Source organism: Pochonia chlamydosporia, chromosome 3, assembly GCF_001653235.2.
Source record: "Pochonia chlamydosporia 170 chromosome 3, whole genome shotgun sequence".
Lineage (NCBI taxonomy): Eukaryota > Fungi > Ascomycota > Sordariomycetes > Hypocreales > Clavicipitaceae > Pochonia > Pochonia chlamydosporia.
This window is the reverse complement of record NC_035792.1, coordinates 3,611,070-3,634,684: the sequence shown is the minus strand read 5'-3', so window position 1 is coordinate 3,634,684 and position 23,615 is coordinate 3,611,070. Positions and strand designations below refer to the sequence as shown.

Genomic DNA, 23,615 nt, shown 5'->3' with positions numbered 1-23,615 from the left:
TTTGGTATTTGCAAGAGACGTCTCTCCCTTTTTCATATGCATCGAACCATGCGAATCATCGCAGCGTTCTGTGATCGTCGTTTGTGGGCTCTGTTCCATCCCGCATCTCCTGTCACAGCCTTACAAGCTCTTCCGTCCGTCTTGTCTGTCCCTGTCCACATCACCTGGTCTACCAAGCCTCCAAAGCTTCCCCGCCAATTTGGTCGCAATGGGGTGATCCCGCTTTGCTTCGCACATTGACTCCATGCATCAGATCAAGTTGGGTGTGGCCGAAGTTGTTGTGGAAGCCATGTGGCTTGCTGGCAATGATGGTGGAAGTCGAGCAGACTGATTCTCCAAGCACCAACAACCAGACCTTTAGCCAGTTTATTAGTAGTGCGATGAGAACCTGGCCCTTCACTTCGATACGGCGAAATATCCGTGTTTTCGGCTAGCGGGACAGGAGTAAGAGATATTTGACCAAGCCGCCATAGGCCCGAGTTGGCTAACTATCTCTGCGCGTCTTGAAGACTGGCATCGAGGGAGCACCACACTGCGTCAGGTACAGGCTTACGCATCGTTCCAACATCAACCAAACGTACCGCCCAAAGAGCATTTTAGAAACAAAATGGCCCCTACGCAAGCAGATACCTTCTCCATACATCGTTTCGCGTTTGAACCGGAAGTGACCTTTCATTCGCGATGTTGTTTTTCTTCACATGTCTCAGCCTAGGCATGAGGACTCAGCATCTGATCAGATAGTCAAGCAGCTAGGGCGATCCACTCCAAGGGTAGTGGTGTCTTAGGCCAGATCTGTGTTGGGCCTATGATCCTGCCATTTCTTTCTGGGTCATGATCTGCAGATCTTGGAGAAGCAGGATCAACTGTTTCCTTGTCTATGGATGACGAACATTGCTACTGTTGGTCAAAAACTGAATCCACAAGTCCTTTCACAGCACATAACTAGCGTTCTGCAAACAGAATCTTTTGCTGGCGACATCTCATTCTTGTTGCAGTAGTCAAATGAACGGCACTGACGATGGCCAACACAGACTGATCCCGCTCTAATCCCCAGCGTTCTTCATATCCAGTCTCGCCGCAAACGATACTCAACCCAACCTCATTCCAATCCCTCGAGTGGCCAAGATGCTTCCTTAACAATCAGTGCTTGTATCCGCCGATAGCTTCTCTTATAGAGCTAGCTTATGTCATGGCTGCTCTATCCAGCCCGAGATCCTTGATGTGCCGACACCGTCCCGCCACTGGTACTGGTGCTGGTACTGCCAACACTGTACCATGAAGTGCCATCGCCAGGAGGAATGGCAGCTTTTGGGATCCATGGTCCATCAGATTCTTCTTGAAAACATTGCATGGCATAAGAGGTAGTTACGGACGACGTAGAACTGTTTGTGGTTCCAGTACCGGTTGTCGTCCCAACTCCTGTTGTAATGTCAGAGGTCCGCTCTCCTTCACGAGTCTCAAGGATAGCTGATGCATCTTACCGCTGCTTGTTGCTCCGCTTGACTTGCTGTTATTTCCAGACATTTTCTCAGTTACAATACTTGTAAATGCGTTCTGTCTGACCAAATCTTTTTTTAAAACAAAGTTGAATCCGCCAGGGTCTGTTGAATTCGTTGGCAACCTTCGAAATCGAGCGGCAAAACTCATTCAATTTATACTGCTTCATCTTTAAGATATAACTCCCAAACAGCTCTTGGTCATTTATGGCTTATGGTACCACGAGCTGTCGAGCGTATTGAAGTATCGTCGTGACGACCTCATCTGGTCTCAGATTCGACAACTTTTGGCGGTTTCATCACATACACGGCTTCCTGCATGATACCGGCGCTCCCGCGGCGCAAAGAGCTGTTTCTCACTCTTTCACTGAAGCTTTGTGAAACAGGCAGGTTCGACAGAATCTTTGACAGTTTACTTGTCGTCTTTCTCTTCTAGCTGTCGCACAGTATGGTTTATTGGCCTGTCCCCGGATCTTGTTCCAATCGTCACTTCATACAGTGCACGTTACTTGATATCCGCTCCTCCCCGAGATTATATTGGCAGAGGAAAAACGAATATCAGCTTTCCGCGGCCAGCCACGACGATGAGCTGGCAATGTAGCTTCCCGCCGCGCGCAGACCGGCTATTACCGGTATTCTATTCGTTGTTGGTCTCCATACATTTCGCGATGGACACATTCTGGTCTCCTTTGCTTGCTTTTCAGGTAAAACTCTTCATACAGCCCAAGAGTAATATCCTTAACAAGTACAGCCCAATACTCTACCGTGACACCGCTGGTAGCAAAGCGTTTGCTTTGCGGCGCGAGCATGGCATCCTCTGCAAGGGTGGAATGGGTTCCTATTAAATCGCTACAAAGGTTTACTGTCTCGACTGCACCAAAATTGCAAGACTTCAAACTGAGTTTTCATCCTCAGGAATATTTACTCTTGGCGTCGATTAAACATTTGTCACAGCAGGACAACTTTGAGGCTTTCAGTGATCTATGCTATATCCAACGTACGGCAACAAAGGCGGCCTACGATAAAGTAATTCCTCCGCACTGAGGCGGCAAACTAATATGGCTACTATCAGTGGTTTTCAGTCACATATCGCATGCGCTACAGGGATCCGTTGCATATCTACAGGCTGTACCACACGTATTGCGGTCATTATGTTTAAGGATACGCGACGCTTGACGGATGACTCGAAGTCAGCTGAATGATATCGTGCCACCCAATTTTCAGAGCCCACTTACGACAAAGATAACCCGGTTGATTCACCAGTTGAAAGTCACTAGATATTTGGGCAGCGTGTGATAGTCGGCTGTCGGCATTTGCTGTAAAAACTCTATTGATGAGTTATCACATACCTTGAGTTGTACGAAGGGATGTGGTGGATACCTGGAAACAGAAGGTACAGAATCGCAGTGGTGCAGGCATACAACCATGGTTTCACCACGATAGATCCTGTAATGGCAATGACAGACGAAGCTGAGCCCTGTACTCCTCTGCCACTATCTGTGGCGGCATATTAGCCAAATCCCCGAGGGCCCTGCCCAACATAACCCGTTGCAAATAGCAGACTAACTTTGATATAGATTATCCCATCAGGCCATTATCTCAGAAACTCTGGGAACACCTCTGGAATATCTCTACGCAAACTACAGCTCTAATAATCCACCACGTATACCCAAAGTAAAACAGAAACAAGCCGTTCATCAGGATGGATAGAAACACAAGAATGGCTTAGCAACGGACATTTGCACAAGCTCTGTCTCATCTCTTTTTTTTATAAAAAAAAAAATGAGATGTGTAACAAGTTTGCAATACCGACTTCTCAACAACAAAACGCCGTCAGCAATGATCTTCCTCATTCTAACCGGCAGAACGACAGAGGCTCGCATCATACCCATGGTATATGGTGTATCAGGTGCATGCTGCGTCATGCCGATCCCGCTATTCCGGATTGCACATCGGTTTCCCCCGATAGCCGAAATGCAATTCGTCTCGGGTGTAAAGTGATCTACATCCAGGTGATCGATTTTTGACGGCCTCATGCGTGTTGTGAAACGACCAGCGATGACCATACGGTACGAGACAGGAATCCCTTGAAGCGGGATATCCCATTTTCGGTATTTTCCATGTGAGGAGAGAATCGTGCCTCGCAGACATGGAAAGTATTGACGAGACCAGGAAGTCAGAGACGACCATGGGCCACAAAAGTGGCAAGGGCCGATATCTTGTTCGATGTACGCGACAAATGGAGCAAAGATAACCTAGCCCTCCATGTGATTCATTGTATTCCCAGAGAAATATCTGACCGGGCCTCGTATGACGCTCGCAAGTTTAATCAGGTTCCCAATGCGGCTACGTAAGCTTGTCCGACTCGTGAATTTGGTAACAAAGAGAAGGCTGAGATATAGTTTCTACTCAATCTCGACGTGATGAACGAACGCTTTCCGGTTATATGATTCAAATCCTCTCAGCTACACCCCTACCACAGCAATCCACGCCTCGTAGGCTAAGTGAAGTGTTCAGAACGTCAAAGGACAATGCTTGGCATGACAGACTCGCATGGACAGAACAACACGTGTATACAAGCAGGCCTCAACTCAGAAATTCTTGAAAATTTGTGGTGCTAGGTAAACATTCTGCCTTTACCGGTCTGTGTCACAACTTGCCATTGCTTCGCCGATGCTGGCCGAGATGGCAAGCTCTGCCGACGGCCGTTTCTTATATAGCATCGCATCTGCATCACGGATACCCGCTACAGCTACTCCTACTTTCAAAGTCTTTCCTAGCCTCTTGATGCTTTCCGAGACCTAAAACAAGGATACTAGGACTTGGTTACTCCGCAGCTTAAGGGCCGGCGCTTCGCTGGTATTACACGTCTTGCTTGTTGAGACGAACGCCCACCACATGACTACGTAAAAGACATAAGCATCTGTCTTGGGATAACGCTGCCACACGTTACATGAGACACTAGTGCCAGGTTTCGCGTCGAAGTTTTATTGCCGCGCCTCGCAACTTCCCACTTGGTTGATGGATATAGGCTGTTGGGCGATATGCAGCTATGGTCGCAGACGACTCGAGGTTAGAGAACAATAATGCTTCTGGGAATTTCCGTCCTCACAAGGTAGCTCATATAGAACAGTTACGGCCCAGTTATAGGTGTTTACGAAAGACTAGAATAAAGAATACGCGTAGAGCATGGATTTATATTACATCACTTGTGTTCAGTGTAGGGTAGAGTAGAGAACCTATCCGACAAGTTGATTCATAGGGCTACTAAACTTGAATACAAACCTGAATCAGTACGTGTCTGTGAATGCCAAAGGCCCGTGCAATCATAGGAATCATTTTCTGTTACTCAAACCCTACGGACGGGTAGCTTACTTGGTCATCCCGTCAAATCAATTAGTGTCTTGTTGACATGTCGTAAGGCCAGGAATCCGGGCAGTTATGCAATACCCCACCATACCTGCATAACTTTTGTGCATGGTCCGTGCACAAAGCAAGACGTCACAGGACCAGGATCAAGGAATCTGGGCTGACGATGGGAAGCTTGAGGCGAGAGAGCTTCGCCATCACCAATACAGTTGCTCCAAACACACGTTGTCACCAGTTCAGGGCTACATCTTTGCTCATGCATTCCTCGTTACAGTAACCGCTGCTGGCGTTGAGAACACCGAGAGAACTATGCGTCATGTTTCCACCAAGAAACAGCAGTTGTGATCGTGAGGACATCATAGCCCCCAAGTTCAAGAACGAGGCGGCGCTCAAGTTGCAGCTTGTTTTGTCCCTTGCCCTCGGATTCTCGGCTCTTATTATCTTTTGTGTACGTGAACGGTGACAGCGAGCATACATTACGCGGGAAGTGGAAAGATGCTAATAGCTGCCTGATTTGTTAGATACTTCGCCCGCGATGGCCCTCACTCTACGCAGCCCACAAACGTCGTCTCAACTCGAAGATCAACCTCCCGGCGTTGACAAACTCATTTCTTGGGTGGATTCCTCAGTTATACAATGTTAGCGAAACTCAAATATTGGCAGCTGCAGGACTGGATGCATTTGTGGTAAGCACCGCGACGCCCGAGCAACATTGGGATCACTGCTTTCCCCGGAACTCTGACTTCTGACACTTACGACAGTTTCTGGCCTTTTTCAAAATGGCTATTCGCCTCTTCTGCATTATGGCATTCTTTGCGATAGTCGTTTTGGAGCCTATCAATCTGAAATTTCGAAACTCACCGAAGCGAGAGGACGATGACGTCGACCCAGAGCTTTTTGGCTCTCCGCGAATATCATACGGAGGCGGCTTTGGCGCTTTCAAGGGTGGTAAGGACGATGACCAAAGTCGCGAGCGGCCGTACATGTGGGCATATGTCATCTTCACATACTTTTTTGCAGCTCTTACGCTATATTCGATCAACTGGGAGACATTTCGTATCATAGATCTCAGACAAAAGTATCTGGGGTCGCAATCGACGGTCACAGATCGCACGTTTCGTCTCACAGGCGTACCCATTAAGCATAGGTCAGAAGAAAGGATTAAGGAGCTCATTGAAAAACTCGAGATTGGCCTTGTGGACTCTGTGACGTTATGCAGGGACTGGAAGTATCTCGATGAGCTGATCAAGAGGCGAGACCTGCTGTTGCGAAAACTTGAGGCCTCGTGGGCGAAATGTCTTAAGATGCAGGAATCTTCGACGAAGCAACATAGTGATGCGACGCAAACGCAGGATGCAGACGAGGACGCCAATGGCCATGGTGTTAATGGTGATGAAGAAGCTGCCGAGAATGCCCGGTTACTATCCAGCGAACAGGGCCGACCGCATATTTTTGAGGGTGACCGTCCGCAGGTTACCATCCGATACGGCCCTCTGCTTCTCCGAAGCCGCAAAGTCGATGCTATTGACTACTACGAGGAGAAGTTGCGACGAATGGACGAGGAGATTCTCGAAGCACGAAAGAAGGAATACCAAGCTACGGACACGGCTCTTGTCACCATGGATTCAGTCGCATCTTGTCAGATGGTTATCCAGGCTAGAATAGACCCTCGACCTGGTAGATTCTTGACCAAGCCCACACCCTCGCCTTCCGATCTGGTGTGGAAGAACACTTACGCTCTGCGAGGCATCCGGCGGCTGAAGGCATGGGCTATTACGCTGTTTATCGTGGTATTGACAATTCTATGGATATTTCCGACAGCTTTCCTGGCATCGTGGCTCAGCATATGCATGATCGACAGTTTCTTGCCAAAGTTTGCGTCGTGGTTGAAAGAGCACCCCTTGATCAGATCATTCTTTCAAAACACTGCACCGACATTGATTGTGTCGTTGCTCAATGTTTCAGTTCCATATGTCTATGACTGGTTGTCGAATCACCAAGGTATGGTCTCTCAAGGAGATGTCGAGCTGTCTGTCATCTCTAAAAACTTCTTTTTCACATTTTTCAACACCTTCTTCGTCTTTGCGGTTTCGAGAACCGGTGTAGATTTCTTTAATGTGTTGAGGCGTTTTATCAAAGACACCAGCCTGATCCCAACAATCATCGCTCGCGATGTGGAGGATCTTTCAAGCTTTTACACCTCCTTCATCATGCTGCAGGGCATCGGCCTCATGCCTTTCCGAATCCTGGAAGTCGGAAGCGTCGTTCTTTACCCAATATACCGATGGCTGTCTACAACGCCCCGGGATTTCAGCGAATTACAGCAGCCCCCAAAGTTTCAGTACGGCTTCTACCTGCCCACTGCATTGCTCGTCTTCAACTTGTGTATCATCTATAGTGTCCTGCTAGAGGGTTGGAAGATTCTGATGGTTGGCATCATTTACTTTGCCCTCGGGTATTTTACCTTCAAGTACATGCTACTGTACGCGATGGATCAGCCTCAACATGCTACGGGCGGTGCGTGGCGTATAATTTGCTACCGCATTGTCATCGGCCTCCTTGTTTTCGAGACAGTCATGGTGGGGCAAATTGCCTCCTCCAGGGCGTTCATACAGTCTGTAGCGGTCTTGCCCCTTCTCCCGTTTACGATTTGGTATAGCTACTACTTCAGCCGACGGTTTGAGCCTCTGACGAGGGTGATCGCCTTGAGAGCGATCCGGAATGGTGGGGACCAAAGCGAAGAAAGGGAGGAGGAGGCAGTGGAGGAGGAAATCTCAGATGATGACGTCCCGCACTTCCAACGCCAAATCCTGAGAAGGGGGAGTACTCTAGATGAGTTCAAAGAGAGGGGGTTGACATTTGTCAATCCCAGCCTCGTCCTTCCGTAAGTTGTATGCTGCCATTCGGCGGGAGAACGCTTGAACTAACCAAGGTGCAGGCTACAACTACCATGGATCTACCGCGATCCGCCACCGTTTCCTGATGATGATGCCACGACTGAAGGTGGCCGCTCCTCGCAGGGACACCCTACTTTGATCTTGCCAAACGCCGACAGCTCCTTGGGTATCGGGGAAGATAATGTATGGATAGACAGCACGCAGAGGCGTTAATTGTGAGCAAGGCATTAGAGCTTCATTCATGATTATAATTTGGACAGGCGGCCATTGTGTTTGAAGCTTTTGCGGCATAGTTGGCAGAGAATGATGATTACGCTTACAAAATGGTTGATAGACGGGTGAAGGATGTGTTTTGGTTTGGAATTCGCACTAGTGATACCTATTTCGTAGTTTATTCCTTTGATTCAGCGAATTGTCGTATTCACCCGTTATAGGTTGATCGTGCCGGAATCACAAAGTGACGCTGGATGAAGACTGGAGGGCTAAGTCCAAGTTGAAGCCCACCTGAGGTTGTGGACATAATTTCATGAGGTAGGAGCGACTCGAATACCTATTATGCAATCCATGGACACAAACAAAATGGCTGAGCAGATGTGGCACACCCAGTCTGTTCTTCCCACATCATCATCTTAGTTTGCCATGTCCTAAGATCCGATTCCCGCTCCTAAATGGCATGCTTTTGTAACACAAGCCCACCCGCCGTCCAGTGTCGTCCAAATCAACAACACGTCGTCGCAGATACTAGTATCACGTGGAGTAGCTAGAGCATACTCCAGGAAGACGTCGCGAAGCACGTCTTTCACCAATCTCGTCTCACCGGACCAGTCCATCGGTAAGATGGCCGTCGTGGCACTCGTGTCTAGTGATGACCAGAGGATCCGACCTCCCCCTGGACAGCTGGCCCAGGTCGAGAGAATCTGTGGGCAAGAATACGACCGTGATCAAGCGGACACTGGCGGTATGCTTTTCAAGTCTTAGACGCACACGGTGCCTGGGTTTGCGCTAACAGGGTGCCTTTCAAGACAGACCTAGTTCAATGAACGTTCCTATAGAAATACTTCAGTATATATACTCGCATCTATCGACATCTGATTTCAATGCGGCCCGTCACACGTGTCGACTTTGGTTTACTGCGAGCTTGAATCGAAAGCTACTGGTGGACATGTTGAAGCAGGCGGGATGGTGGAGCAGCATTCTACGCATCATCACACCGATGGGGTTGGCGAGATCCCCTGGAATAAGTCAGGAGCGCGTAATGAGCAAATGGATTGCACGGGAGTGTAATCTTGCCAACCCGAATGGAAACGCGTTTGTACAGGTGGGCAAAACAGACTTTCGGGGACTGGTTAGTAGCCGTCGAAGAAATCAACTACATGGAGACGTGTCATTCACCGTTAGCCTCTGCGGGCGATACTTGATCGCGACTTTGGATCAATTGGCTTACATATACGAACTGAATCACGTTTGTCAGCCTGGGCGGTCCGCATGGTCTATTCCGTTGAGGCGCAGACAAGGCATGCCTTTGGGTTTTATGCGTCCTGTTGCGAGCATCATTTGTCCTCGGAGAATTCTGTGTTCCAGTATGGATACTTCGTCAGGAAGACATTCTGTGGCATTTCTAATGGAAGGGCGTGTTGGAATGGTTTGTGAAATTACCAGCAATGGCCAACCCGCTTCGACTTTCTCGCCAGTTACGCTGGCTGGGCCGTCCATGGCGGGATCGGCACCAAACTCCAGAGGAAACTCACCCACAGACACAGGAAAAACTTGTATATGTCACGAGAGATCCCCTCATGAGCCTCCGCTTGTAGAGATTGGGGAAAGATCGGTGTACAGGAACATCTGCCAGGCGGATGATCCGCCGCGATCAGTTGCCATTTGTCCGCAGCGAAACTGTGTGGCCTTTGGTTGTGCGTCTGGAATCGAGCTACACTGGGTGGATGCCTTGACAGGTCAAGATCTTAGCAGATGGTTTCCGCTATCGTCATCGAGCGACTTTCTTTACTTCTTACCAGCGCGAAGAGGCACAGACACGGCAAAAAAGCTGCGCCTAATCAGCTCCGCGGCTGGGTTACTGAATCCGCTTGACCCAATGACGAGTTCGTACAGTGATTTCCGTACCACAATCATCGGATCGGAAAGGACCGATACCACATCATTCTGGAGCAATAGGGAAACAGGTCTGGAAGGCCAACAAACTGCCGACGAACGACCTGGCCTGTCGATGAGGCCAATGTGTATCAGATCCAGAGTATATCGAGAGGGCCAAATATCAGATGGCGGAGCCATACGAACTGTATCAGCCAGGAGTGCTGATCATTACCGGGCTGTCCCTCTCAGCGATGGATATCACATCTTGTTCACTGATCCTCGAACAGGTTGTCTGTGCCTTGGAATTGACGCGCCGATTGGTTCTGTTACACGTCTTCTTCGGAAAGTGTGGTTCCGACCTCCTTTGAGAACGGTGTCGGCAATACCAATCCTGTATGCAGCTGGATCAGATACAAGGCATGGGGTGCGTGTAGTGGCCACGTTTGCGTTTGCGGCGACGTCACCAGCAGACGCGACAGATAATGCCCCCGACAAGCAAATGATTGCGTTCTTTACAGTTCCTCCAGACTTGTTCCATGACTTGAGTTACGGAAACGCGATGCTTCAGCAGAATATGAGCACGTTGAACGGTGGAAGAGCTCAGAGACAAAGCACATCGGAGCCATGGCAGCCTGAGGAGAGTTATGGTGCCATTGACGTATTCAGTGAAGCTTTCCGGGATAGCCCATCGTATCCCCTTGAAATCTGTGGGCAAGTAATAGCCATATGTGACAGCGTTACCGAGATTGCCCTGGACTCGTCACCAGAGATGGTTGTTTAGGCATTTAACTCTTCAGGATGGGCAAAGTCATGGGCAGTTGACTCAGGATGCTGTGAGCCGCTCACAACAACAGGTATCCAGCAGGACGGAAGTGTTCGTCTGGTTGACCAAGAGGGCGATATCATGATGGGTGGAGGAGAACGCTCCAGCATGATGAAACCTCGTGACGCAGAGGATTCGCCTGCGGTGGTCAACCCGTTTGATGGCACCGTCGGTACAAACTTTGTGGAGCGTCTGTCTGGGCTGGATCGAGCTGCGTGGTGCACCAGAGCGAGAGTTAGAGCTGGATCAAGAGGCAGTGACAGGATGAGCGGTACGGCGTCGGTGGACCTGATTGAGGAAGTGAGTGGTATCGTAAGACTCGACGTGCAGTTGCGCTAAAACCTGTGGCGCCCGTGCCTGAGCACATGTGCATGGAACTTTGTTTGATTCAGAGACTCAGAGCTTCGATGCTTGGAGACAAGGATTTGGAGAAAGATGGAGGTGGCAAGGGGGACAAATGTTATGCGAGCGGACCAATAGGATTGCGAGCGGGCAAATGCCGTGACGTCAAACTCTGAGAACGTTACACGGCCCGGGTAGAGGTCCACAATGTTTGACGCAACGGAACGGGTCAAAATGGACAAGATCGAACGCCAAGCTGACAACTATTAATTCTAGACCCGGCTTTAATTCTCAATGAGACCGATGCCGGTGTTGATGAGCAAATTTTGTAAGCGAGCAAGGGCGTGAAGAAGCTGGCAAAGTTCTCTGAGTTTCAACGTTGGGACCCACATCGGCGCCGGGTGGAGCTCCGAAGATATTTGTCTGACAGGTGTCGGACAGCTGGCAGGCCACGACTTGGAGACAACACGATGGGCAGTAGGAGGTTAAAGGAGGGAGAAAAACATGATGATAAAAGTTACATAGAAAATGAATATGAGCAAGCAAGACAAATTCTCCCTGCCGATGCACTGTCCGTAGAAAGAAAATGGAAAGAATCAGGGAAAATTGTCTTGACATGGTAGCTCTGATTTGTGGCGCTGGCCTCGAGGCAAAGGATCAAAGGTCAAAAGATGGGCCCCACCTCACACTTCCGTCCGCCACCATCCATGAACGCTTCCAACTTCCATGTCCCCTTCTCACGCAATTCATCACTAATATCCGAGTTTATTTCCTCGACCCGGATCAGCCGCACCGTCATGAGACCAACAGTGGATCCCAAAGTCCTACATGGACTCGCCTACTGGATACAATCATCCGCGGACTCGGGGCATCCACCACCTCTCTCCTCGGTCACGGCGTGGCGATTGGGAGAAAACGTGCCTGGAGGGATCCAGTAATTTCTTAATTCCATGCTCATTATTTTTTAAGCTCTTTCTGCCTTGTGGGGATTCTCTCCAACTAGCTCCAGTCACTTTCTTGTCGGATGTGTCTTGTTGCGCGATAGCCGCTCACGGCAAGCGGTCTCGGCTATGGCTTTACCATGTTCGTGTCATGGGATTGGCTAGGCATTGCCGAGGACAATGACATGAATAGCTGTGTATAGCGATTTCCAAGGAGTATAAATACCTGAGCGTGAGTCCTCGATTCTGAAAATCCCATCGCCAGTCAGCTGCCTACTAAAAATTGGTATCCCCCAGTCTATAGTCATCATGGACGCAAAAGATACACCCTCTGAAGCGGCTGCTTCTCACCACGCCGCCATGGATACCTCCTCATCAACGCGATATTCATCATCCTCACGAAGACCCTCTCACGCTCGTCCCTCAAAAGAGTCCTTCGACCCAAACTTGGATGTCAACCTACCTTATCGGACGCTCACTGCCAATGCCCACATGGAAGAGTACACTGTGCCATCACGAACCGGTGAAGTCCCACTTGATCGGACGCACAACCTCGTCACCTTTACGCCTGATGACCCCGAGAATCCCAAGAACTGGAGCAAGGCGTTCAAGTGGTATTGCACCATGGTTGTTGCGCTGACTTGTTTCGTCGTGGCGTTTGCGTCCGCCGTGGTGACGGCCAATATTCCTGGTGTGGCGGAGGAGTTTCACGTCAGTGAGGAGGTTGCTCTGCTGAGTATTTCGTTGTTTGTCGTGGGTTTTGGTGTTGGGCCCATGGTTTTTGCGCCCTTGAGCGAGGTATATGGACGGAGAATCATATAGTAAGTTGCTCCCGATTGTGCTTTTCGCTGGTATATGACCTTTTTGCTGACGTGAAATAAGTGGCTCTACTTTGCTAATTGCGGTGGTGTTCATCATTCCCTGCGCTGTGGCTACGAATATTTCGACTTTGCTGGTTTGCCGAACTATTGATGGTATTGCGTTTTCGGCGCCAATGACTCTTGTGGGTGGAACGTTGGCGGATCTGTGGAAGAATGAGGAGCGTGGTGTGCCTATGGCTGCGTTTTCTGCCGCGCCATTCATTGGTCCTGCGAGTACGTTACTATTTCCCCTTGTTTTATTTCACGCTCGATATACTGACTTGCACAAGTTGGCCCTCTTATTGGCGGTTTCCTCTCCGACGCCACTGGCTGGCGCTGGCTCTACTGGATTCAACTCATCTTTGCCGCTGTGGTTTGGATCCTCATCACATTCACCGTGCCCGAGACTTACGCACCCACGATCCTCGCCCGACGAGCCCGGAAACTGCGCGCCTCAACGGGTAACAACTCCCACGTTACGGAGCAGGATCTGGACATGCGCCCCATGTCAGAGCGTCTTGCCATCTTCCTCATCCGTCCGTTCCAGCTGCTCTTCCGGGAACTCATTGTCTTTCTCATCTCGCTGTACATGAGTGTCCTGTATGGCCTGCTGTACATGTTTTTCGTGGCCTTCCCCATCATCTACCAAAAGGGCAAGGGATACTCCGCCGGCAAGACGGGATTGATGTTCATTCCCGTCGCGGTGGGGGTCCTGGCCGGCATCTGCTCTGCCTGGATCAACAAGCACTACTTGACGCTTGTGAAGCGATACAACGGCCATCCGCCCGCAGAAGCGCGTCTCATTCCCATGATGGCCTCGTGCTGGTTCATCCCCGTGGGGCTCTTCATCTTTGCCTGGTCGTCGTATCCGGAGTTGTCGTGGGCCGGACCAGCCATGGGTGGATTCCCCGTGGGTTTCGGCTTCATTTTTCTGTATAACTCCGCCAACAACTATCTCGTCGACTCGTATCAGCACCAGGCTGCGTCTGCACTGGCGGCCAAGACGTTCATCCGGAGTTTCTGGGGCGCGGGCGTTGTGCTGTTCACGGAGCAGATGTACGATCGGCTGGGTGACCAGTGGGCGTCGACGCTGCTTGCTTTTATTAGCTTGGCGTGCTGTGCTATTCCGTTCCTGTTCTGGAAGTTTGGTGCTAGGATTCGCGCGAGGAGCAAGTATGCGTATGGTGGGGAGGATGCTGATGATTCTGGGGCAGATGATGTTGAGAAGGCGAAGCAGGGGAACGGGAATGAGGGTGTTGTGCGGGATGATTTGGAGCATGATGAGGATTTGAGACGAGCGAGGAGCTATGTTAGCAATCCTTGAGAGTTTGAGAAAGATTGAAGTGATATTAATACCCAAGCTATAGAACCAGCATAGAAGCGTTCAATTTACATGACAGAAATTCCGTTACACATTCCTAACGGGCAAAGAGCCACGCCTATTCAAGACCAACCCCTTGGTCAACAAATTCTTACACGTCCCATCCTTGATAAACTCTTCCATGTTTCGAAACGTACACTCCGCAATCTCCGTCAAAGCCTCGACCGTAAAAAACGCCTGATGCCCACACACCAAAACATTATGAAAAGTCGTCAGCCTCATCAACACATCATCGTGAATAATCTCACCAGAGTGATCATTGTAAAACAACGAACCCTCCCCCTCATACACATCCAGCGCCAGACCACCCAGCCGTCTACTCTTCAGCGCCTTCACCACCGCCCTCGTGTCAATCAAACCGCCCCTAGACGTATTCACCAGCATCACCCCATCCTTCATCTTGCCAATCGTCTCCTCATTAATAATATGTTTCGTCGCCTCCATCAACGGACAGTGCAGACTTATAATATCACATTCTGGCAGCAACTCCTCCAGGCTCTTATACTCGCCAATCTCTTTAAACGCATCCGCCGGAAACGGATCATACGCAATAACTTTACACCCGAAGCCCTTCATGATCCGGGCGGTTGCCACGCCAATCTTGCCTGTGCCCACTATACCGACCGTCTTGCCGTGGAGAGTGTGGCCTAGTAGTCCGTCGAGGGCGAAGTTTCCCTCGCGCACGCGGTTATACGCGCGGTGCGTGTTCCTGTTGAGGGTTTGTATGAGTGCGACTGCGAACTCGGCCACCGCCTCGGGCGAGTAGGAGGGCACGTTGGCGACTGCGATGCCGTGCTTCTCGGCGGCGAGGAGGTCTACGTTGTTGAAGCCGGCGCAGCGGAGGAGGATGGCCTTGACGCCATTGGTGGCGAGGTGCTCGATGACGGTGCTGGTGAGGATGTCGTTGACGAAGACGCAGATTGCGTCGGCGCCCTCGGATAGAGAGACGGTGTCGGGGGTGAGGGATACTTCGTGGTAGAGGACGGTGATGGAGGTGTCGTTGCGGGCGGTTTGGGCGGCGGTGAAGTATTTCTTGTCGTAGGGCTTGGCGCTGAAGAGGGCGAGCTTCATTGTGGTGATGGCTTTTGGGGAGTGGAGATGAAGTTTGGGTGATGGATGAGATGAGATTGTGAGATTGTTGTTATTTGGTTGAGTGGTGAGTTGAGATGGAGGGGTTTCATTGAACTTTCAATTGAACTTTGGGTGTGTTTGGCTGATGCGGGATGCCGGAAATGGATGACGCCTCGGCTTGGCGGAGCTAATTGTGTAGATGGGTGCTTATCTACAGATTGGGGTGTAAGACTTGATTTTGTTCATCTTTGAATATGTTGATTTTTATATCTTCGTTGCTTCGCTTTCCATTGACATGGGGTAGGGTCAAATGCTCCAAGTGCGGCTGTGGTGTTTGTCGTACTTGAGCTACCGCCCATGTTCCCCAAGCCAGTATTAATTGTCGTGGGCAAATTGCATTGTATATGACGGTAAATGAGTCACCAAATGGTCACAAAGAGTTGGTAGGCACATTTGAGGGTTGCAGCTTGTCTGTCTAGTCTGAGACCCAGATGCTTTTACATCTGCTCAATAAGTCTTCTCATGATAGCATTCAAAATATGTACGTGCTCATATACTTCACTTTAAAAACATGCAGACTGTTGCAAATTATCCGGGCCGTTTGCTCTTTTAGGCGAGTAATTGTCTATAGTCAGTAAGCTGTCTTGTCAAGAGTTGAACTAGACAATACTCTACCTACATAGGACGACTAATTCAGACGACATGTAAGATCGCATTGTCCTAAAAAGGCACCAGATGTCTCTTTCCATTTTATGTACACAATTTTTCATCTTCTCCTCTTCCTAATATATATATGTATTTGTGCTAACCGTAAAAATCAGCCATTAAAAGCATTGTACGGTGTTGCCATGTGACGGATATGTGGTGCATGTATACTAGGGACAACACATTGTGTCGCCTCAGCGACGTAGAATACACATGCAAACAATTTTCTCCAGACCAACAAATTGTACTTCACGATTCAATGCAGCCTGATAGCGCCGACTTCGGGTACTGGATGGCCGTCGGTTGGCAAGAGTCTCGTCAAGCTGCTACGCACCTGCCGCCATCTGAAATATGGCCATGGCCCCTTCTGTTCTTTAATGTCAACTGGTTCCTATGCGTTTGCTTCCACACTCTCCCCAAGTGTTTCAACTCCAATTCCATTCATTACAGCTTAACATTTCCAACATTTTACGTCTTCCGGGCCTTCAGCAGACTTCAGACGCTTCGAAGCGAATTTGAGAATGGGGCAAAGCGCAAGACCAGATACCAAAACCACTTCCCGTGATGGCTCTCCAAGCCTTCAACAAGCAACTCACAACAATTCTTCCGAGAAGAGACTTGAGGATCTGCCATCCGTTTATCAGGTATCATGCATCAAACCCCAAGCCTCAATCTCCCTTCCTAACCATCAATTCCAGCTAGAGCTTAACAAGCATCAAGAGACAATTAAGAAACACTCCTTCCAAATCGTCCATCTCCAGAACCAAATCCAAGAACTGCAAAACACCATGAGGAAAGAAGCCGAGGACAAAGAGAAGCTGTTAGCAGAACTCCGCCGATTAAGCGACGGAGCTGCGACACTAAAGGGCATGCTCGCCGGGCTCAAGGTCGAATTCTACTCGAGACCTTCCCTCGTACCACGATACGCGCCACCGATACCCGGTCCACCGTCCAACCCGAGCACACCTCTTGGTCCTGCACCATCATATAGATCAAGCTCTTCACTGTTAGATCGCAGCTTTGACGCGGCCCAGCGCCTGAGCCCTGCTAGTGTCATTGCAGAGAGTGTGGCACATAAGCTGCTTTCAGAGCAGAAACCATTGCTTATTAGGGGACTAGTGAGTTGTTGGGAGGTGTGGCGGCTTGTGTTGCGGTGTTCTAATCGTTGCGTAGCAGGATTTTGCGAAAATGAACCAGTGTCTCAGCGATGAGACCAGGGATCAATTGCGGGAGCTTGATCAAGCGCACTTTTATGATGCCCAGGAGTGTGTGGATGGTGATGTGCAAATCAAGATTGAGGATCGTGATGCGAGCTTCTCGCTTGAGGATGGATTGATGCAGGCACCGCGTGCTCAGTCTTCTTGATGGGGTGAGGATACTGACAACTATATGTATTGATGCTCCGGGTGTCCAGGATGCAGTATAGCGTAAATAAATGCTTTCTCTTTCCAATGTGTATATCCAAATTGCGTGATGTATATTTCCTTGATCCGAACATATTCTCCAAGCCTTCTATCTTGTGTACGTCCCATTTATGGTGTAATCCTTCTTTGGGCCATTGACAGTGTATTCTATACTCCAATTCTTCAAGTTGACCGCCTCAAATGCAAAATTGTACTTGACATCGTAGTAATCGTCTATGCAGAGATGTCCCGCTTTGGCAGACCACCCCTTCTCACGCCCATCTTCCGGCTGCATGAATTCAATCTCGTGGAACAAGTAATCTGCGCGCTTAGGAGCATCAGGCTTGGCGAACCAAACGCTCAATGATTCCTTTTGCTCATCATATCGCCAGACGTACCGCCTGCTCGCTCTGAAGCCGAACCCTTGCTCGGTTTTGAACTCCCCATCTTCGATGTACAAGTATTCCATGCCACCGTCTTCGTCAGAGTCAGACAACTCCAGGCCTTGCTTTGCGCACTGCAGACCGTCTGATGTCTTGTCTCTTAAAAGAAATTGAGCTGTGCCGCTGAAGTGACCGCTTGGGTGTGTTGGCAGTCTACTTGTCAGATCTCGTTCCAGCTTCCATGTGCCAAGGAGACCCCGGAATACGGCGCGTGGCATGAACCGAGGCGTTGTCAGACCAGCAATAGCAACTTGTACGGTATCCTGGCGTAATTTCTCTGCGTCTTCCTTCGCCAAGGCATCATCTGACGGCGAGGGATATCTCGCAGGGGTGAGCATGTCCAATGGCAGACTGTTGTGCGATAGCATGGGGATTCCTTTGAGCGACGGGTCGACTCGTGGTATAGAAAGGGCCTCAGAGAATTCTTGCATGAGAAAGGGGTAGTCGCCCATTGGAAACTGGGATAATCTTGGGTCATCGCGGAGATTGAGAGTTCTTTGAATAGAGTCATCGGACTTCAGCTTCGACTGCAGCGCTTCTGGTGAGGCATTTGGAGATGAAGACCAATATTCTGCCAAGAACCGAGCTTGCATTTGCATGACACCCCAGTAAGGCGATCGGTAGAAGCCCACGAACCCCAACCCTGGGACGTCTGGGTGATGAGTTCCGTGAAATGCTAGGGCCAGTGGTTGTTCTCGGTGGGCTGGAGAGTGGTTCAAGGTTTTCAACACGTCATCGGGAAGATATGAGATACATGGTGTTGGATCAAAACCAGTCGCAAGCACAACGGCTATGACATCGTCGATTTGTGTACCGTCAGCAAGCTTCGCTGTGTTGTCGCTTAGCGACTCGAGTTTTCCGTTGTACAGAGATATTTCGCCCGATCTCACGAAATCACAATAATAATCACTGACTGCCAAGTACGGCGGCTGAGTCTTCATCTCATCAGTCACATGCAACAGGGGCGAAAAGGCCGCCTGATCCGTTCCTAGAGCTGACTGGAAGATACCATTCACGATCTGCGCCGTCTTCTCGTCGACGTGGCCTTGTGTATTTACCAGCGGTAATGGTCGGTTATTTCGATTGTAGGATGAGAAATCAAGAGGTAAGAATGGCGCGGCTGCGGCTTTGGGCTTTTTTTTTTGTTAGATTTGGAGCAGTGTGTGTGTAGGGCTGCTAGTCACTTACTTCTGCTGTTGTGTGTAGCGGGAAAACCCATATTGGTCGCTGGACAATATGGTGAATGGAGCATTGGTCGACATCAGGTATTGAGGAACTATTGGGAGAGTGTTTTGCAGACGAAATGTGCGTTGCAATAGTTCCAGCAATCTCGACGCCGGACATTTGGCCGCCAACAATGAGGATCTTGCCCTTGGCAGAACCACGGTCTCCGAGCAAAGACTTCAAGTCTCTGTACTGGCTACTATGAATTACCGGTACAGCTGCGGTGGTAGATAATGAAATGCCTTCCGGAACCACGGGTCTGCCGAAGTAGCCAGATGCAACCACAAGATGCTCGAAGTGTTGTGTTTCATCTTTGCCCTCGGATTCAAGGAGAACATCCCAACCGCTATTTTCCCCCGTTGGCCGATTGGCTTGGACGACCCGAGTATTGAGATGTAAACTGAAGCCTGGGTGTGTTGACAAATATCTGTCCATATATTGCTCCAGATAGCGCCCAACCTGCCACGCCAGTGGTAATTGAGGCGCTCCATCTTCCCAGGCAAGATCACTAAATTGCATGGTGTGTTTACTTTGGTTAGCAACCATCAATGGGTGAACCTGGCGGCCCATGTCCGTCTTTGAGGCTGGCCATAGCCCCCCAATGCCATCTTGGGCATCAAACACGCTGACTTGGAACTGTCCTTCGGGAGCGTTGCGCAGTAGATTCTTGGCCGCAAGGAGGCCAGACGGTCCAGCGCCTATGGGATGATGTTAAGGTACAGGCCATGGATGTGACATTGTAAAGCCGCACTCACCCACAACGCAAACTGATTTAGGCATCTTCCCGCGGGTTCCCTGCAGCAACGTTCTCAGCATGGGCTGTGAGCTGGGCAGTTGGGTAGTTAGTGTTGAAATGGCGGATCTGCAAGCAACGAGTGAAGTCCTAAAGTCACAGCATCACCGATGCTTCCGCAGAACTCCGACCAGAGCAACTAGTATTTATTTGTTTGCTTCGACGTTGTTTGGTTGATAAATGAAATTTGGTCGTAGGTTCGGTGAGATCCTTGGTTTGGGTGAGCACTAAGTCATGAATATTTGAAAAAGCCGCCGGCGGAAAGCGGCATCAGTTGTGGCCAGCCAGACGCGACGGGGCATTACATAATCTGACAGGCGAGACCTTGCCTCCAGCTCTTGATTGTCTTGGACAACCATGACTTGAAAGGTCGACGGGTCTTTTCATATGAATAAACAGAAATTATGTAGTCAACTTTACAGTAATATTTGACCTTTTGGTTTCTGTGACGCCGTACGACATTGGGCTGATCAGAACTTGGGGAAGTGCTAGAGTTTGCAGGGTGGGGGCAACTGTTGGTCTTTTTGATGGGATTTAATTTGGACGGGTATTGTATGGCTCCATGACACGAAAGAGAAATCGTCTTCTAGATGATACGACCATGATAAATGGGGTCAGAAGAGCCCAGACAAATTGAAAGAAAAAGGACAAAGAAAAAAAGATGAATATTGATCGTGATATTGAATTGTTCTCGAGTTGCAAAGCAACCAGCCGTGTATGTGTCTGCTGACGCCGGTTTTAGTTCCAGCAAAGGCCTCCACTCCAGCGATCTGTGGGTCGATGAGCTGCCACTGTTTTCAACTTTCGGCAGATTCACCGAACTAATGGTCCAGTCAGAGTTCCAACAGCCACTGAGAGCAGCAAATACTGGATCACTATTCCCGTTGACGCCTTAGCACGGAAATCAGCATGTCGTCATCACCTCAATATGACCAGGCCAAACAGAGTTGACACATCTAGTGAGATGAGGGGCAGTACTGCTTTGAAAGCAAACCCGAAGCAATTGCCGTCCTAGAGCTTGTCTCCTTCCTCCTACACATTGTCTCCATTGGCAATTCCTTAAAACCATCGCATCCAGTGCCATCCCCGGACTTGCTCCTTCCAATTGCACCAACTAATAGACCAACATCACAATGGCCGCATCTCACCATGTTCTTCTCATCGGCGGCCACGGCAAGATCGCCCAGATGCTCACACCACTTCTTCTAAAGCGATCATGGACCGTCACAAGCATGATTCGTACCAAGGAGCAGGCTCCTACCATTGAGAAGCTCGGCAGTGGTCTGCCAGGCAAGCTCAACGTTCTGGTCAGCAGCGTCGACGAGGTTTCTACCCAGGAGCGCGCTGCCACCATTTTAAACACTGTTAAGCCAGATTACGTTGCGTGGAGTGCTGGTAAGTTTCACTACCAATCCAAACATTAATCATTGTCTCCAGGACAGCGACTGACTTGAACCAGGTGCTGGTGGTAAAGGTGGCCCCGAAATGGTAAGTCAAAACAGAAACACGGAATGCACCCCATACTCACATTCAACAGACCTTCAAGGTAGACAGAGACGCAGCCATCAACTTCATTCGCGCAGCCGCCAATATCCCTTCTATTACGCGATTCCTGCTCGTCTCATACGGTGGATCCCGACGTTCCGGAGCTTCCTGGTGGCCTGAAGGCGAATGGGACGACTACAACAAGAAGGTCAATTACGGGGTTCTCGCAACCTACTACAAGGCCAAAATTGCGGCTGATGAAGCTCTCTATGAGACTTCCAAGAAGAGTTCTAGTCTCGTTGGCATCTGTCTTCGGCCGGGGACCCTTACGGAGGAGCCTGCGGGCAAGGTTGAGCTGGGGAAAACTGCTCATGTGAAGGGCAATGCGAGCAGAGCTAGCGTTGCTGCCACTGCTGATGCTTTGCTTGCGGTGGATGGTATTAAGAATACATGGCTTGATCTTCTGGATGGAAATGATGATGTTGAGGCAGCTGTGAAAAAGTGTGTTCAGGATGGCGTTGATGCAGCTGAGGGCGAGGAAATCTTTGGCTCTAAGATTTAAATAAATAATAAAGCTTGGATGCTCATCAACTTGCAAATTAGAATCCATGAATCCGAGATATTGTCTAGCAACTTGGCCCATGGCTTGTGTTGAGAAATAATCGAAAACAAAAGAATCAAAAGAATGACCTTCGTCACACTCGGCAATATACATGATAATTATAAAGTAGACACACTGGCCACCAAAAAAAAAGATGGAAAAAATGGGCAAAAAGGCAAAAAACAATGCGGCCAGTGTGACTCGAACACACGACCTTCAGATAGGCATCCGTAGGATTGAAGTTTGACTTCAGTCTGACGATCTCCCAGCTAATCTATGGCCGCAAGGTTGAAAGTCTAGTCTTTATTTTTCTTTATATGGGTGTGTTAGAAAATCGCGCATCTTGCCCCACCCTACTCGAATTCTTTCCTGTCCTCACCATTTTCTTGGTGAATGTGATGGGAGTCTCAAAGGTCAATTGACCTTGTACGGCATCAATGGTTGAATATTCTATCGTAAATGGGGGTTTTACCTGTTTCATCTTCCATCAGCATCAGTTACTGTGATTGGGTGTTTGGTTGTCGACATTTCGTGGTATGGAGCTAACCTGCACCTCGACCGGATAGATTGATCACAAGTCCACCTTGACAATCAACTGGAATAGTTCTCTTCCCAGTGATTCTATACTTAATTTCCGTTTGGTACTCTAATGTAATCTACAGAAACGAGATCTTTACACGTAAACCATGTGACTGACTCGCTATGTAGTCTCGGTCCGTTGACCAAACCCGTACAGTTCTCCCAAATATTTTTCAGATGCTTTAAGTGTTTCCAAGCCAGAACATCAATCAATTCCAGTCCGCATAAAAATATTTGGCGGCCGACTCCGGTCCGCAAACTCCTCATCCACCACAAACTCAATATCCGGTCCCTCCTGTCGAAATCCCATCTTTTGATACACCCATCGCCCCATAATCGAAGCCTCGGTGATGCATTCCAAGCCCCCTCGGGCCTTTGCCTCATCCAACCCCCATTGAACCAGACGCCTGGCAATACCTCTTCCCTGGTAAGCAGGGTCGACAACACAGAGGTCAAGCACCATGACGGAAGGAGGCGAGGAGTCGACCTTTTTCTTCACAAGTTCTATGCGCTGGCGGTGCAGTGAGTAATCCACCTGGCATAGATATCGTTGCTCGGCTGCATTGCCGGGATACAGATTGTCCAGGTTCATTGCTTTGCTGAGGTCTTGGACGGGCGGGTCGCCGTGGCCTGGGACGTTGGAGGCTTGCAGCCAGATTGCTGTGCCGACGATCTTGTTCGATTCGGATTCGCTGGGGACTGTGGCCTTGAGAAATATGGCGTTTGGACGACCTTGTTGGTCCTTGGTTGTTGCTCGCCAGCGATCGACCATGAGAGATGCGCCTCGGGCATGGCCTTCTGGGGTTTCCCAGCCGGGGTTCATGGCCATGAAGAAGCCATCCTGGGTTTGGCGCCCAAAGGTGTTGCAGATGGGGTTGAAGGCTTCTATGATGTCCTCTGGCGTGACGATTTGTTCGATGAGAATGCTGTCATTGCTCATTGTGTTGGGTGCGTCGCTGGAGGGCATTTCCTACTCTGCGGACAGGGCCGGAGTCTTTGCCTGGGTTGCAGGTTGAAACTTGTGCAATACAAGTTTGATTTGAGATTTGATCAGTTTGCAACTCTGGCGTGTCTTGACGTGGTTCTGAGTTGACGGCACTTGTTATGAGCA

At 49.6% G+C, this 23,615-nt stretch overlaps 10 protein-coding genes and 1 non-coding gene across 11 annotated transcripts; 6 read left to right on the top strand and 5 right to left on the bottom strand.

The window, feature by feature from the left end:
• Positions 1-1,365: 1,365 nt before the first annotated feature.
• Positions 1,366-1,647, bottom strand: VFPPC_17673 (hypothetical protein; the record flags this gene model as incomplete). Its single annotated transcript, XM_022429362.1, has 1 exon — positions 1,366-1,647. The coding sequence occupies one exon, from the start codon at positions 1,645-1,647 to the stop codon at positions 1,366-1,368; it is 282 nt and encodes a 93-aa protein (XP_022285600.1).
• Positions 1,648-2,752: 1,105 nt separating this feature from the next.
• VFPPC_15870 (hypothetical protein) lies at positions 2,753-2,923 on the bottom strand (the record flags this gene model as incomplete). Its single annotated transcript, XM_018293623.1, has 1 exon — positions 2,753-2,923. The coding sequence occupies one exon, from the start codon at positions 2,921-2,923 to the stop codon at positions 2,753-2,755; it is 171 nt and encodes a 56-aa protein (XP_018145585.1).
• A 2,258-nt stretch (positions 2,924-5,181) lies between these two features.
• VFPPC_04931 (hypothetical protein) lies at positions 5,182-7,975 on the top strand (the record flags this gene model as incomplete). The annotated part of the gene is made up of 4 exons (XM_018284194.1): positions 5,182-5,313; positions 5,387-5,551; positions 5,627-7,749; positions 7,804-7,975. 4 exons carry the CDS (start codon positions 5,182-5,184, stop codon positions 7,973-7,975), a joined length of 2,592 nt encoding a protein of 863 aa, XP_018145584.1.
• An 823-nt stretch (positions 7,976-8,798) lies between these two features.
• On the top strand, positions 8,799-10,634 carry VFPPC_15869 (cefP protein; the record flags this gene model as incomplete). Its single annotated transcript, XM_018293622.1, has 1 exon — positions 8,799-10,634. One exon carries the CDS (start codon positions 8,799-8,801, stop codon positions 10,632-10,634), a length of 1,836 nt encoding a protein of 611 aa, XP_018145583.1.
• Positions 10,635-11,634: 1,000 nt separating this feature from the next.
• On the top strand, positions 11,635-11,964 carry VFPPC_15868 (hypothetical protein; the record flags this gene model as incomplete). Its single annotated transcript, XM_018293621.2, has 1 exon — positions 11,635-11,964. One exon carries the CDS (start codon positions 11,635-11,637, stop codon positions 11,962-11,964), a length of 330 nt encoding a protein of 109 aa, XP_018145582.2.
• A 304-nt stretch (positions 11,965-12,268) lies between these two features.
• VFPPC_13728 (MFS multidrug transporter) lies at positions 12,269-14,143 on the top strand (the record flags this gene model as incomplete). Its single annotated transcript, XM_022428887.1, has 3 exons — positions 12,269-12,780; positions 12,842-13,053; positions 13,110-14,143. 3 exons carry the CDS (start codon positions 12,269-12,271, stop codon positions 14,141-14,143), a joined length of 1,758 nt encoding a protein of 585 aa, XP_022284499.1.
• A 2,621-nt stretch (positions 14,144-16,764) lies between these two features.
• Positions 16,765-17,341, top strand: VFPPC_04929 (hypothetical protein; the record flags this gene model as incomplete). The annotated part of the gene is made up of 2 exons (XM_018284192.1): positions 16,765-17,094; positions 17,150-17,341. The coding sequence occupies 2 exons, from the start codon at positions 16,765-16,767 to the stop codon at positions 17,339-17,341; spliced, it is 522 nt and encodes a 173-aa protein (XP_018145579.1).
• A 147-nt stretch (positions 17,342-17,488) lies between these two features.
• VFPPC_04928 (FAD dependent oxidoreductase) lies at positions 17,489-19,826 on the bottom strand (the record flags this gene model as incomplete). Its single annotated transcript, XM_018284191.1, has 3 exons — positions 17,489-18,955; positions 19,011-19,744; positions 19,802-19,826. The coding sequence occupies 3 exons, from the start codon at positions 19,824-19,826 to the stop codon at positions 17,489-17,491; spliced, it is 2,226 nt and encodes a 741-aa protein (XP_018145578.1).
• Positions 19,827-20,972: 1,146 nt separating this feature from the next.
• On the top strand, positions 20,973-21,886 carry VFPPC_13727 (NAD dependent epimerase/dehydratase; the record flags this gene model as incomplete). Its single annotated transcript, XM_018291499.1, has 3 exons — positions 20,973-21,234; positions 21,299-21,327; positions 21,377-21,886. 3 exons carry the CDS (start codon positions 20,973-20,975, stop codon positions 21,884-21,886), a joined length of 801 nt encoding a protein of 266 aa, XP_018145577.1.
• A 225-nt stretch (positions 21,887-22,111) lies between these two features.
• On the bottom strand, positions 22,112-22,209 carry VFPPC_17266. The gene has a single exon. It is a non-coding gene; the product is annotated as a tRNA-Phe (tRNA).
• Positions 22,210-22,709: 500 nt separating this feature from the next.
• Positions 22,710-23,444, bottom strand: VFPPC_04927 (acetyltransferase; the record flags this gene model as incomplete). The annotated part of the gene is made up of 1 exon (XM_018284190.1): positions 22,710-23,444. One exon carries the CDS (start codon positions 23,442-23,444, stop codon positions 22,710-22,712), a length of 735 nt encoding a protein of 244 aa, XP_018145576.1.
• Positions 23,445-23,615: the final 171 nt, after the last annotated feature.